Here is a 14332-nt window from a genome sequence, read left to right on the forward strand (position 1 = left end):
GCTGTTAATCATTGACATATGCCAGGCTGCAAAAATCAAATAATATGTGATCCACTTTTTATGTAGTATATTGAAAAAAAATGTTTTTTGTTTTTTTGCATCCAAAAAAAAAAGGTTTGTTTACAATATAAACTTGGCATTTAAAGGGTTAAAAAATGTGACAATTATTGAGTATTTGGTATTTTTATTTACAGCTCAAGTTGATGAAATAGAAAAAACTGTAAAAGAATGAAAAACAAACTGTATGAAAATTTTTTTGACATTATTCCACAAGTGTGCGAAAAAGGCACACTTGGTGCTTAGTAAGGGCCTTGCTGGATGGGATACCGGAGAATTAAGAGTTATTTAACAGTCCAAATAGCGAACATGCATGGCTAAAATATATAGGTGTGTACTAATGAAATGCACATTAGAAAGTATTTCTTGGGATAAAATCTTGCTGCTGCCTGCCCGAATTCCAACATGTGATAGATCTAAAGAATGAAACGTGCTAAGCAATGTTTACATGTGACATTATTTTTTACAGTGCGTATCTAAAGTAATGTTGTTACATTGTCTCTTCATACTTCAGATATTCTGTAAAACAGTATGTGGAAACATTAGTAAAGTAATAGGTGTCAGAAAGTCCATTATTATGCTTGCTTGGAAATGTTCCTGACTCTTTAAAACAACATGAGGAAGTAATTTAAGTGCTTTTAATGTTGTTGAGGAAAGCTATTATGGTAAAACTGGACAGAGACGACCCTCCTTCTATTTCTGTATGTAAATCACTGATTCTTGAAGTTTTGACTTCTCTGAAACTAGGAAAGTGTTGAAATTAAAGAAAACATTAGAAGCCCTGAGAGTCAACTGTAATTTAGAGCTGTGGATGTATGGCTGAACTGGAAAATGGACTCATGTATCTATCTATGGAAAAAGTGATTTATTTTGCTTTTAATACACTGTTGCCCATGAAGGTGGAATAAAATATTTTTTTTTACCTTTTCTAACTAAATGTGGTGGTAATGTGATTTAGAATAGAAAAGCCTTTTATTGTCTTGATTGAATAAGTGTGTACAATGAAATGTAAGGGTGTAACTCTGTATCATAAAAGAAAAGAAATACAATAATAGTCAAGCAAACAATTATAAATAAATAAGAGTATTAAAAGATATTACAGTTATAAATAGTAATAAAAGCAGATTAAGCTATTATTCTTGATAGATAAAGTGTAACTGGGGCTCAGTTTGTAACCTGGTCAAGGGTGATTACTGATGTGTATAAAAAAGAATAAAAAGAGGAATGTGTCTGGAAACCAAATTATTCCAACTTTATGGGAAACAGTGTGTTATGTGCAAACATGTGAGTGCTGTGTTTTAATTTGTTCTGGACAAGTCTGAATTTTCCCCATGAGACCCAGTGCTACTTTTGCAGCAGTTCCCAAATGAATTTTTCTCTCTTTTTAACCTTTTGAAAGTGATTTATCACCATTTATTATATTATCTTATTATATATTATCTTCTTTGTTTTGCTTTTTTTCAGGAGAAATCAGATATTTTCCTATATTTAATTGGCTGATCATGTAGATGTTCACAATAGCTCAGATTAAACTTGAGGGTTATTACATCAGAAACAGACAAAACTGAAGAAAAATGCACTTTTTCAGAAAAGATATCATTAACTGAACACAAACACACGTGTTTCCATCCACTGTCACTGATCCAACTCCATGGGTTTTACTGGTGAATCAATGTTGTAGAAGATGATGGTGTTTCCATGTTCACTACTGTGCCTCTGACCGTCCAAATGGGTCATATCTGATGACCATGAAAAGATGACACCCTGCATTTTATACCAATTATTTACATGTATTGATAGGATTAATGGATCAATAGTTATTAAACATTTTACATCAGTAGATGGTTTAGATCATGGGTGGATGTTTGGGTCTTTATGGGTTAAAAAAAAATCTTAAAATATCATGGGTTTGCAGATTTCCAGCGGTTAAGGTTCTCACCTTCCTGCACTGACCACATTGCTGGTGTGACTGTGATGCTGGGTGTGCATCAAACCTTCCCACTAAAGCAATGCTCTTCAGTTTGCCATTAATCACAGACATGTCACACCAGGATGTAAAATGATAAGACGCTGTGGCATGTTACCATCTCCGCCATCACCAAAGCTAAAATACCACAAAACATACAAAGCAGCAATGTGATTGTGTGACCCATTTAGGTATTCAGGTTGTGTATCAGTATGTATTCTACCATATGGGACTGCATTTATTGTCTGTCCTGGCTGATGTCATGCAGTGTCTCATATCTCTCTGTCTATGTCACTGCATGAATTAAAGTCCCAGAGGCAACATGTCAAAGATGTAATCACATACTGAGTGCTACTAGTCCAATAAACCCCCTGCCGTTGGACTGCAGACTCCAGAAACCCACCAGAGAGAAACACATAACAGCTGCTCCAGCTCATAATGACACACAATGACACCATAGAGTGTGTATGATGTGTGAATGCAGACTGGATGACTGAGACAAATCATACGTAAATTGTTTGCTGCAGATACAAGGCTGCTCACTAAAGATATGACTATACAGTATAGTGTTCACTACAGGGTTAGGATTCACTGGGTTTCAGCTGTTCTAAAACACCACATTTAGATTAATGTTACCTATCCCTGGGGGAAATATGTTAATATATGTACTCCATGTAACTGGTCAATTACATGCGAAGGTGTTTTTCATCATTAATATTGTCATTTGTTTTGCTTTGAAGACTGGAGAGTAAACAAATCAAAACCCACCACATGTGAGAAATATTACAAAAACCCAGTGAGGTATTTATGTGTATGCATCCATGCTTTACCACCACAATTAAAAGCTCTGTCAATGGGGTAAACATTTTTTCCTGGCCATATTTCTTAAAACTAGAAGAAAAGTCTAGACATTGAGAGATGGTAATTGACCCAAAGGGAAAATCCCACAATTTAACCAGTTTGTGCTTATTACAAGGAACAAAACCACAGCGGATAGACTTTATATACTTTAACTGGGAAGTTGTGCAAGGGATCTCCCTCTCTTGAAATAAGGAAAACAATCATACCCATCTCCTGGGATATTCTGTAAACCATAGTTTTAGTTTGTTGCTTTTTAAACATAGCTAAACATGAGATTTCTAAAAGTAATGTAACTTTAAATAATGACTGACTGAAAACATACAAGAAAGAGGATGCAGTCTATTCTCCTACAGTGCAGTGCAATAGTGCCCCCTGTGATTAGAAAGAGGAACTCTGGGAAGAAATACAAGCCTCTCCTCTCCTCTCCTCTCCTCTCCTCTCCTCTCCTCTCCTCTCCTCTCCTCTCCTCTCCTCTCCTCTCCTCTCCTCTCCTCTCCTCTCCTCTCCTCTCCTCTCCTCTCCTCTCCTCTCCTCTCCTCTCCTCTCCCTCTTATTGTGCTGAACACTGTAGCTCACAAACAAATGTATCATTTTTCATTTTCTTTAATAAATGCATTATATCCTGCCGATAAAACTCAGTATCTTTCAGATCAATATGATGTACAGTAGAATATGCCAGATCCCTGCAGCTGTTTTTACATGTTCTTCTAAGAATGTGCATGTATTACTCACACAATGCAGCCATCTCTTTGGGAAGGTCTGCTCCAAATCGACCAAAGAGGTTGCTACTCGCCAGCAGGTCAAAGGGAGAATGGCTTCTCATGGAGTTAAAGGTGAATGGGTACATGGTGCGTGGGAAACCAGTCATGTGACGCACCTGATGGTCTCTATTGGTCGCCATGGTAAGAAACAAAGGTGCTGCGGGTGTGTTTGGTGACTTTTCTAACTGACTTGCTGTTTCGTGTTCCTGCGTCTCTGTCAGGAACCTGCAGTGAGTCTGAGATGGACCGGTGCCATTCAGCACCTCCCTGCTGATGGCTTTTCAGATACTGGAAGGTGAGAGGGATGCTGGAGGAGGAGGAGGCGAGGAAGAAAAATCCACGAGATAGAGTTGAACTAGATAAGGCCAGATGAGCACAGCTTCAGAGTCTGTAGGAAAGAAGATAAAAAACAAGGTTAGATCCAGGTACCTCAGCACAGGAAAGCCCCATCACATGTAACCAATCTACGCAACTTATATTTTTGCTTCATTTGATCAAAACAGTTGATTCTACTAAAGCTGAAGAACACAACTGTAGAGAACAAAAAGACTGTGCTGCACAAACGGTTGACAGAGCAGAAGCAGTGGAGGTACAACACTTTTCTTTGGGTTCTTGTCTGTCGTCCAACTAGTGCAATGATTTCAGGCAATGCCATATGATTTCAATCAGCAGAATTGTATTATAAAGGGTCTCTCTGTTCCTTTTGCCAGCCTGACTCTAGCCAGTCTGCCAGAGAACAGCCTGCTACAACATGGGTACAGTTAACCCTTTACAACAACAGGCACACATAATGTACTCACTGTAAACCCTCTGTGCTCCCACTTCATGATGCCCACAGTTTGTCAGGTTCTCTGTCTTTCATTCACCTAAAACCCTCCCTGTCGATAAGTCAGATGAGGGCAGTCCTCGCCTCTTGTTTCTCTACAACTTTCTCATCCCCTGCAGTGTTTTCATGAGTGGGAGGGGTCTAACTCTTTGTGGCAAAGCTGTGGTAAATACAGCTCAGCCAAAGAATGTCTTGTTGTTTTGGGCCTGTTTCAGCATCGGAGTCAAACACACAGAGTGGGTGAGAGAATTCTGAATCCACAAATGTCCTTTATTTTAACTGCTATGATGAATACAGTAGACAACAGTGCAACAATGGCAAATATTGTAAAATGTGTGACACTTTAAATGTGCCTTTAATGAATTCACTAGCAGCTAACAAACTAACTCGAGGACACAAAAACAGATGCACGCACAGAGTCATTTACACACAAAACACCACCCTGTACCTGATTTAATGTAAACTGTTCCACATGTGGAAGTAAAAATAATGGCTGGAGCAGAACCCTTTTACAGGACAAAGACATATAAACACACATGCACACACACATGCACAACACACATACATGCAACCATTCATTCTTATAGGGATAGTTCACCAAAATGACAAGAAAGTGCAATCAGACCTTTATTTTTAGATACTGCAACCTCCTAATAGCACAGTAAATGACTTATTATCCAATGCTAGGTGCTTCAAATATACATTTACCAATCTGTACGTGTCCCTTTTAATACTGAGTTTTTGATGAAACAATAGTACGAGCTGCCTGTGTTTTATGTTTGTCCTGCAGTTTGTGGTACTGTGGAGTTATAAAGTGCTCTGCTGAGGGGTGTCTTCCCTTATTGATATAAATGGACAAAATATTAGACTCATCAATGGGCCATCTGCAGTGCTATTATTAGAGTAAGATTCCTCTACATCCTTTTGTTAGTACAGCGGCTATTCCTTCCCACACACATATGCACTACAGAACATATCACACACACTCGAAGCCACAAAGTCAGCGCTATGAGTGTTGTTTTTAAAGTCATATTTCCCATATTGACATATTTTCTGTAACTGCTTGGCTCTGCTGTGGTTTTTCTTCACGGCGAGGGCCAGTCAGGGAGAGTCCCTGCAACTATTTTCACAAAGAACTTTTGTGTTTTACGATCAAAGAATGCCAAACACAGGTTAGAAGAAGTGTGCAGTGATTAAAAAAAGGTGATTATGCACCGGTGTGGAATGGTCACACTTTTAAAAAAACATATGGATGCACATGCCTGTCTGCCTCAAACCAGAAAAATACAAGCACGGACATGTATGCCGCAGAAGTGAACATACACAGATGTTCTGTGACTTTAATCATGTTCATGGGCAAGTAATCAGTGGAAAACACGCCGCGTTCACACATGCTGAAGCACCATTGAAAGCTGCAATTGACCTTGAAGAATGAAAGAGTAAATATAGGATGTACAACTCTTCAGCAGATGCAGCGTTCGGGTCCCTTGACTTCAAGTTGACTTTTTAACCAATCAAACTCAAAGACTGAAATCACTAGTATGAAAGCCAGATGTATAAAAGGATCAGGATGAAGAAAAACAAAGTACTGAAAACTGAAAAAAAAAGATGGAAAAAGATACAAGGAAACAGAGGAAAAGAAGGACAGGGGAAGAACATAGGAAGGGGTTTCCAGCATCTGGCAGACCATGTGTATGAAGTGAACAGAGGCCTATTAATTAGTGGAAAGCAGATTAATAAGAGAAACTGTGGTAAAGCAGCATGGGAGGAAGGAAAAAACTGGGCCGAGTGGTTGCAAAAAACATACATAAAAAAAAAAAGACACAGTTTTATTTCCACTAATAAACTATGAAATAATGTGTGCCCAAGCCAAGGAATGGTTTCTTTCTCTCTAATGAGTAACACCCCCCCACCCCCACCCCCCACTCTCCCTCAAGGGGGAATACACCTTGGGTAGGGCAACAAAAGCAGTGCTGTGTCTCCGGGCCTCCAGGCCTCAATGCTGCTTTTATGAGACCTGGCTGGGTCAGGTCAGACTGGGTCACCTGGTGCTGGTCCTGCTGACACACAAATACACACACACACACACACACACACACCCGCGTGCGCACACCTACACACACACACACACACACACACATACAACTGATGCTCCTGTTTCCCAGACTATGGGGATTAAAAACAGCTTTGGTGTAAAAACGATGGGGCTTTCCATCGCACTGTCTTTTCCAACGTGCCTCAAATTATTAACAGTAGTTTGCACACAACCTCTGTGTAGCTGCACTTTATGCCCCTGCTTTATTGTGTTATGTTAACACAAAATTGAAATGACAAAAACAATTTTTTGAGAGTCCTATCTGAGGTCCTTATTAGTAGTATCATCTGGTTCTGGTTACCTTGGGTGTAAATGTGACTGAATTTTATGTTTTTTCCAGCACAAGCCAGCCTGAGGTTACAGTTATGAAACCACACAGACACACACAGATGCCCAACACACACACAGTGGAGGTCATTGGTGACACTAGCTTTACATCTACATTACACTAGTTATTTTCAACTCAGCTGATAATCTGCGTCATGGTACATTGAGCTAACAGTTTGTTTTTCACATTATTCTGATATCAAAACAAGGATTTTGATGATAAATACTCTCTATTGTACATGTAATAAGTTATTCAAATCACAAACAGTGACTTTATGAGGAACAGTGAGACAAATGAAACGCAATGGACAAAACTGTTACACCAAAAGTTTTTCTCTTTATTCTTACTGCCACAAAGCTCCATTCATCTAAAGGAAATATGCTATCATTTTCTCATTTATCGGATAATGTGGATAAATTGATTTAAAAGGTCTTATTCTGGGTAAGAAAATTGGTGGAAAGATGCGGATTGGAGGCTGAACAAGAAAAAACATGTCTTGCATAAGATTACACTTCACATGGATGACCTCTAAGAAGAGTTTCACATCCAAGTGATGCATCTTTGATTGTGACAGGTTTGGCTTCAAGTAAACTGTTGACTTTTTGTTCTCTTTTGTATTTTTTTGCCTGTTAGTTTTTGTAGTTATGTTACAAAAATCTCATTCCTCACCCTTTAGTAAACACTAGAGCCATCAGTGTGAGTTGAGCAACAAATTTATCTATATACAATTGTATGAAAAAATGTCCAATGCAGGCTGATGAAAGTTAAATGGATGCGTAGGTAATGGGTAAAGCTCCTTGTTTTCACTGACTTCTAAAAAGATACATAGTTGTATAAACAGGTTCAATAGGTACGTACAAAAGCTTTTTCAAAGGGAAATCATTTTAAAGTCTTTATGTTGTGCACAGGTTTCAGATGCAACTTTTGTGTTAATGATTTTTCTCTGGTTTCCTGAGATATTGAGTCCCTATTTTAATGCAACTAAGCTTTGTTTGACTCACATCAAACAATGATGTGCATGGATTATTACGTCAATCATGATCTTAAACCTGAGGTGTCAGTCACATTTTAAATTCACACGAAAATGGTGTAAAGAGGACCCCCCCTACCCTAAATAATTGGAGAGACATTAGGCCCTTTTCCACCGCAGGAACTTTGAGCATTACCCTGAACATTCAAAAACCCAGTGCATTTGCACCAAAAATGACCCGGATAAATAACTTTCCCCCGGCCCCGAACTTTCCCCAAAGAAGTTCCTGGTAGGGAGGCTGGAAGAAATTCACAACATGGAGAGATTTACTTATATCATAAGACTACAGCAAGCAACATGAAAAGATTGATGGAAAAAGTGGACAATATACAGGATGACAACTGACACTATGTTCTAAATGTTTGTGTTGTAAAATTTCAAAAATGAATCCATAGAATATGAGTAAAGTAAGTAAGTTAAAAAAACACTTTTTAGTTCAGGAGCCACATCCAGTCCAACATGATAGAATAGGTTTACATCTGCAAAATATCCTTTAAATATGTGAATAACATGAACAACCACAAACAACCTGAAATTTCTTAGAAAAATAAGTCCAATTTTAACAGTATTATGCCTCAGCTTATTATTTAGACAGGTACATTGCAGCTTATAGATCACAGTGGATCTACAAATACACAAAACATTCCATACACAACTAGAAGCACTTGGAGAGCGCAGACCTCCGCCAAGGCTGATCAGTGGCCCCCCCCGTGGGCCCCCCCACCCCCGATCACCACCGAAATTTAATCATTTCTTCTTTATCCCATTTCCAACAAACCCTGAAAATTTCATCCAAATCTGTCCATAACTTTTTGAGTTATGTTGCACACTAACGGACAGACAAACAAACAAACAGACAAACAAACAAACAAACCCTGGCAAAAACATAACCTCCTTGGCGGAGGTAATGTTAAAATTGCACTTACTTCTCTTATGACATTTCAGGTTGTTCACATTTGTTCAGTTTATTCACATTTTATGTGAAAGCATAGTTTGTAAATATAAACCTTTTCATTCAATTTTACTTTTTTACACTAAAACAAGGAAAACATTTTTGAGTTGACATTATTTATTTATAGGTTATTATGATAGTAGTTTACTGGTTCAACCCACTTGAGATTGAATTGGACTGTATGTGTGAACTAAAAGGATTTTGACACCTCTGACTGTTAATATCTTCAGCATAACTTTTGAATTTACCAAATCATCCCATGGGCCAGATCAGACCCTTTGGCAGCACTGTTTGACACCACTGTTCTAAACCATTTATAGATTAGATTTTTAAAGTACTACAGTTTTCTTTTCATTTTCACTTCTGTCTTCTTTTTTTCAAAAAGCCTGCATAATTTTTTTTCATGTGTTTTCTTGGACAACTTTTGGAGATTTGTTTGTTGTACAACAGGGATTTTTTAAACTGTCCCAGGTTTTAGGATGTACTGTGTATAAATGTCTCCATTAAACAAGACTCAGAGGCGACGTATAGTTGGGAACGACTCCACCGACTACAAATTACACTCAGGATATGAACACACAGCTTTGTATAATGCAGTAATGAATTTTACATTTTTATCATGTGGTTGATGCTCTAAATAGTGGCATAGCAGATGGATTACATGTCATTTTTTATTTGCTCTTAAATGTGCGCTGTGAGAGTGCGAACACTTGTCCATGGCTCAAAAACTGTTTGTTGTACGATAAACAGACTTTGATCTTTTGGGCCGAGACGAGCCACATGGACAGAAACATCTGCTCCTTCACTCTGCACTTTAATTTTCTGCACTTTCTCCTGTCAGTAAATAGAAAGCAAAAAGCTCCCAAGTATTTGGTCATATTTCTGTTTCCAAACTTCCAGTGTGCGGGTTCAATCCAGAGCGAAGTGAGTCAGTTGGAAAATAGGCGGGTATTCAATGGCAAAGCACTTCATGCTCTTTCTTTTTGAGTTTGCCATTGTGGTTATCTTGTGTGGTTCTTTTGTGGATATCATTTTGTACATATCAGATGTTCTTTTGTTCTGTTTTTCAGTATAATAAGAGTCAGTATTATCTGCACAGTCACTTTTCATTTTAAACATGAGTGCAAAGTTCGATTTGATGATGGAAATAGGAGCAAACTATGTGAATATGTGTGGAAACATTAGTACATGTGTGACGTTATGAGGTACAACCATTTCAAGAAGATGAAGTTACATAAAATGTCTGCTTTGTTATAAATGTAAATGCAGGACAGATGCTATGACTAACAAAAAAAACTAAAATACAAGGTCTGAGAGAAAATGAAGGATAAAAACTCCCCTAAAAACGTCCAAACTCAAGGAAAAACATGACTTCAGCCGAGACCATTATCTGTAAGCCATAAAACCACAATTAAATCTGGCTTATTCCAAGTGAATGCAGTCAGGGATGAGCTCTGCCGAAATCGACGAGTAGAAAATGCACATACTGACACACAGAAACCATTACAGCACAGAAAAAACACAGGCACCATCACCCACAAACAACATAATTAGATTTTCCAACAAATGACCGTACTATATTTTATGTCAAACTGTCATATAAAAATGCCTTTAGAGGAATACAAATATTGTTGTGCCATAAACCATCAGTGTCAGTGACAGCCATTTTGCAGCCACAAAAACTTTCTGGCTATGGTAAACACATATTTTAAATTTATGCAACCTATTACATTGTTAGCTTTGTCAAGAATGTACAAACAGATGTATGTATTAGTCTTCAGTACAACATTGGATATCTATTTCCATGCGCTGTTATTCAGAATCATCTTTCAGAACGATAGCCAGACATTTCTATCATTAAAATGATTTCAAGTAAAAAGAATCTCAACATTTTAAACAAATCAGTACATGTCTGTCATCAATCCCCAGTAAATACTATTACAACAGATCTGCCAAAAATGTTTGTAAATACAACAACTGTTCCGAGAAACCATCTGCAAGTTCATATTTGTCCAAATGGATTTTACGGTTTGGTCCATGTGGGAGATCGCTGAAAAACCCTTTGTTGCTTTTTTTCAGTAGAACTCATCAAAGTTATACAAGAAATCACAACTAAAAAGTCATGTTTATGCTTTAAAGACTTCAATGAGCTTAGGTGAGCTTGTTGAATTGTATCAGAAAGTCCAAAAGGTTTTATATTAGGGACATTTGTGACATTAGGTATTCAGTTTTCAGTTCAGGAATCACTGAGTAGAGTCTGGAGTAACTCCATCAATTAATATTTTATGTTTTACTGGTTTAGCAGTTACTTAAATTGGCAACATTCACTTCATAAATCAAGATGAAGAAACATGAAAACAAAGTACGGATCAACATTCTTGAAATAGGCCTCAAAATGAGAAAAAAATGCAGAAAGCAGAATTAAATTCCTGAATGTTTTAGCTAAACTGCTGAAGAAATCTGCTAATATTTACCCCCCTGTTAAAGTAATTATGTGAAAGTCTTTCAAAACTTTTCATGAATCTGTACCAATTTAAAGGCTTAGACTTTTAAACAAATTCAACCTGTCCAATGTCCTTGAAATAACACAGTATGATTTTTGTGTTAGCAGGGGATGATGCTGATGATAGTAATGTTTTAAAAAACACACAATGTTGTCATTATGTGGAGCCAGCCCTGTGGGCCGCCGAGGGTCTCCAGGTTGACGCTTGGGGTCAGCTCCTGTCGCTCCAGGCCCAGGAGCCAGACCATGGGTCAGGCCTAATTGAGGCATTTGGTAGTCAGCCTTTCATTTAGTATTAAAGTGAAAAGTGAGCCTAAAGTCCCCTGGACCCCCACCGTCTCTCTCTCTCTCTGTCTCACATACACAGACACACTCTCAGTCTGTGCGTCGCTGTTTCTCCACAGAAAGGATTAGAAGTGTGTTTAAAAGACTTGTAGCTGGTACTGAAGAGTAGCCTCAGGCAGCGATTAAACACACTGGGACATATTCAGCCTTGAATTTTGGGAAAACTGCAGTGAAAGCAACAATGAATGTTACAAGTGAAGCTCTGAGGCCAATCGGGCACGTCAGACCAAACCACAGCCAGTGCATGGCTCTCACCAAAACCTCTCTAAATAACTCCATGGACAATATGTAATTCTACTGAACAAAAAAACGCTTGTGTCCAAACTCACAAAAAACATGTAGCAAAGACTCGTTTCTTTCTTTTGGAAGTTCCCGTTTGTATGTTGCAATCGAGAGAACACCTCTACCCAAAATCAAATGCAGCTGAAGCAGACCAGAACTGAAGATGGAGATGTTTTTATGTTGAGGAAATAAAGGAGAGGAGTCAGGGAAAAGGGGAAGGAGAGTGGAGACAGACAGCTCTGTCAGCCTGAGGGGCTGTCATTCCTGAAAATTGTAGAGAACAAAGACAAGATTGCATTACAGTTAAAGGGGCTACATCCAACACACCCAAACTCACGCACATGCAAACACTTACAAACTCTGGACGTTTCTTCTCTGAGTGATGAAACCAAAGAAATAAAATAACGAAGAGCAGATGCGTTCACCCTCAATGTCCTTAAATGAGGAAATTGAGAATCAGAAAATTCAGCTGCAGGCTGATATCTGAACTCACTCTGTAACCGATGTCCACTCACAAACAAAGTGACCAGGAGTTTGGAAGGCCAAAAAAAAGAAAACCTCATCCAAATGGAGAAGAACTAGATGAGGAAGGAAACAAAGATGAAAAAGTCAGAGAGGACAAAGATGGAGAAGACTAAGAAGAAGATAAAGAGCAGACTTACATTTAGAGTCTGTCACTGCTCTGCAGAATGTGATCTCTAATATACCAGGTCGTGTTTACACCCTACTATTTATGCCCCACTTGTCCACCTTTTCCTGTGGACGTGCTGATAAACATTCCTTCAGACATTAAGGAAAATTAATCTAGAATAGATTTGTCAAGACTTTGCTAGACTCACTCTCAGCAGGACTGTGCATTGAGGTGTGAAACATAGAGTGGCATGGTGAGAGCGGTCAGCAGTATGGTGTTAGCGGACGGATGCAGACAGCTCGGATCAGCTGAGAGGACACACTTGGAAGATAAATAGCATCTTAATCACAATCATCAATCAAACATACATCTGGACTTATATAGCACATGTCGCACAAAGGATGCTATTTGGAATGATTCACAGACTGTATAAAAAGAGCTTGTGTTTCAGTATGAGAGGGTCATTAAGTTTATGCCCACATACACACATTATCTCTCACATACACACACACACACACACACACACACAATGCAAAGCAGACACAAAGTAGATTGTCTTGTGATATCCAGAGATGTCTATTTCATGGTTTCCATGCCTCTTACATAATCGGTTGGATGGAAATCTGTTTACATAACCGTCAGAGGAGATGAGCGTCTGAGTGTGTACATACACAGGTATACCAGACCCACTCGGCCATTTGTGATGTTGATGGAGTGATCCATCAAGTCTGACAGCCAGTCTGTTGGCTGAGAGCCTGCGGGCTAAAGCAGCCACTCCGTCTGCTCAGATGGTTACTGAGCCCACCTGTAGCACTCAGCAAAGTGACTGATGTAATCAAGGAGAGAAAAAGTTTGTGTTACCTTATATTAAAATGTCCTATTTGTGTCATTCCTTAAAAATCTTAGGAATTCCAACATCCCTATTTCACGGATCTTCTTTTGTTTCCTGTGTAGAAGTTCTTGGTAGTTGCTGCAATCTGTCAGCGACTGTGAAAGTTTATGAACTCAGGAATAAACACACAGATGTGCATCCATCAAAGGGGCAAACAAATGAGGACACACACACACACACACATATGTAAGCCTTCATCTCCTCACATGGAGCTGCCTCGGACCACATGCAAGTGCTGATCAGCTTTCATTCCCCTCCTTAGCTGTTTCTGTTGTTCTTTCTTCCTCTCTCGAAATCTCTGTTCTCAATTAAAGCTGTCCTCAGGAAACTCAATCTCTCCACTCATGCTGTCCGACACACACACACACACACACACATAGAGAGAAAGAAAGACACACACATATACACACACACACACACACACACACACACACATTTCACTCATGCTCTGACATGTCCTCTGTCTGTCTTCTTTTCTCACACACTGCCAACAGACTGAAGTTAGAAGGACAAAGACATCAAGACTCTTTTAAATGAGTAGAAAATCAAACTTACCACAGTTGGGTGTGAACGTTACACAGTCTGGTGATTAGTGAAGGAAAGTCAGTGTGGAGAAGTGAGCTGAGACGGAGTGTAGTAGTTGTGTTTGTCAGTTAGAAGTCCCTCTCACAGCAGCGATAGAACTCAGCCTGTTGCATTCCGCCTCCCTCTCCTTTTCCCGTCTCTCACTCTCTCTCTCACTATCATACACTCTCTCTCTCTCTCTCTCTCTCTCTCTCTCTTTCTCTCTCTCCTCCTGAAAT

General features: G+C 38.9%; 1 protein-coding gene across 2 annotated transcripts in view; it reads right to left on the reverse strand.

Moving 5' to 3' along the window:
• The window catches only part of LOC115420141 (retinoic acid receptor gamma-A-like), a 40652-nt gene extending 26424 nt beyond the window's left edge, over positions 1-14228 (reverse strand). For both annotated transcript variants that reach the window (XM_030135381.1, XM_030135379.1), the window contains exons 1-2: positions 14085-14228; positions 3617-4033 (exon numbers count right to left, since the gene is read on the reverse strand). In XM_030135381.1, coding sequence (XP_029991241.1) covers positions 3617-3785 — 169 coding nt within the window. In that variant the 5' untranslated portion in view covers positions 3786-4033; positions 14085-14228. The remainder of the gene's footprint in view (positions 1-3616; positions 4034-14084) is intronic.
• Between the last annotated feature and the right edge of the window lie 104 nt (positions 14229-14332).

The sequence above is a fragment of the Sphaeramia orbicularis genome, chromosome 5, assembly GCF_902148855.1.
Source record: "Sphaeramia orbicularis chromosome 5, fSphaOr1.1, whole genome shotgun sequence".
Lineage (NCBI taxonomy): Eukaryota > Metazoa > Chordata > Actinopteri > Kurtiformes > Apogonidae > Sphaeramia > Sphaeramia orbicularis.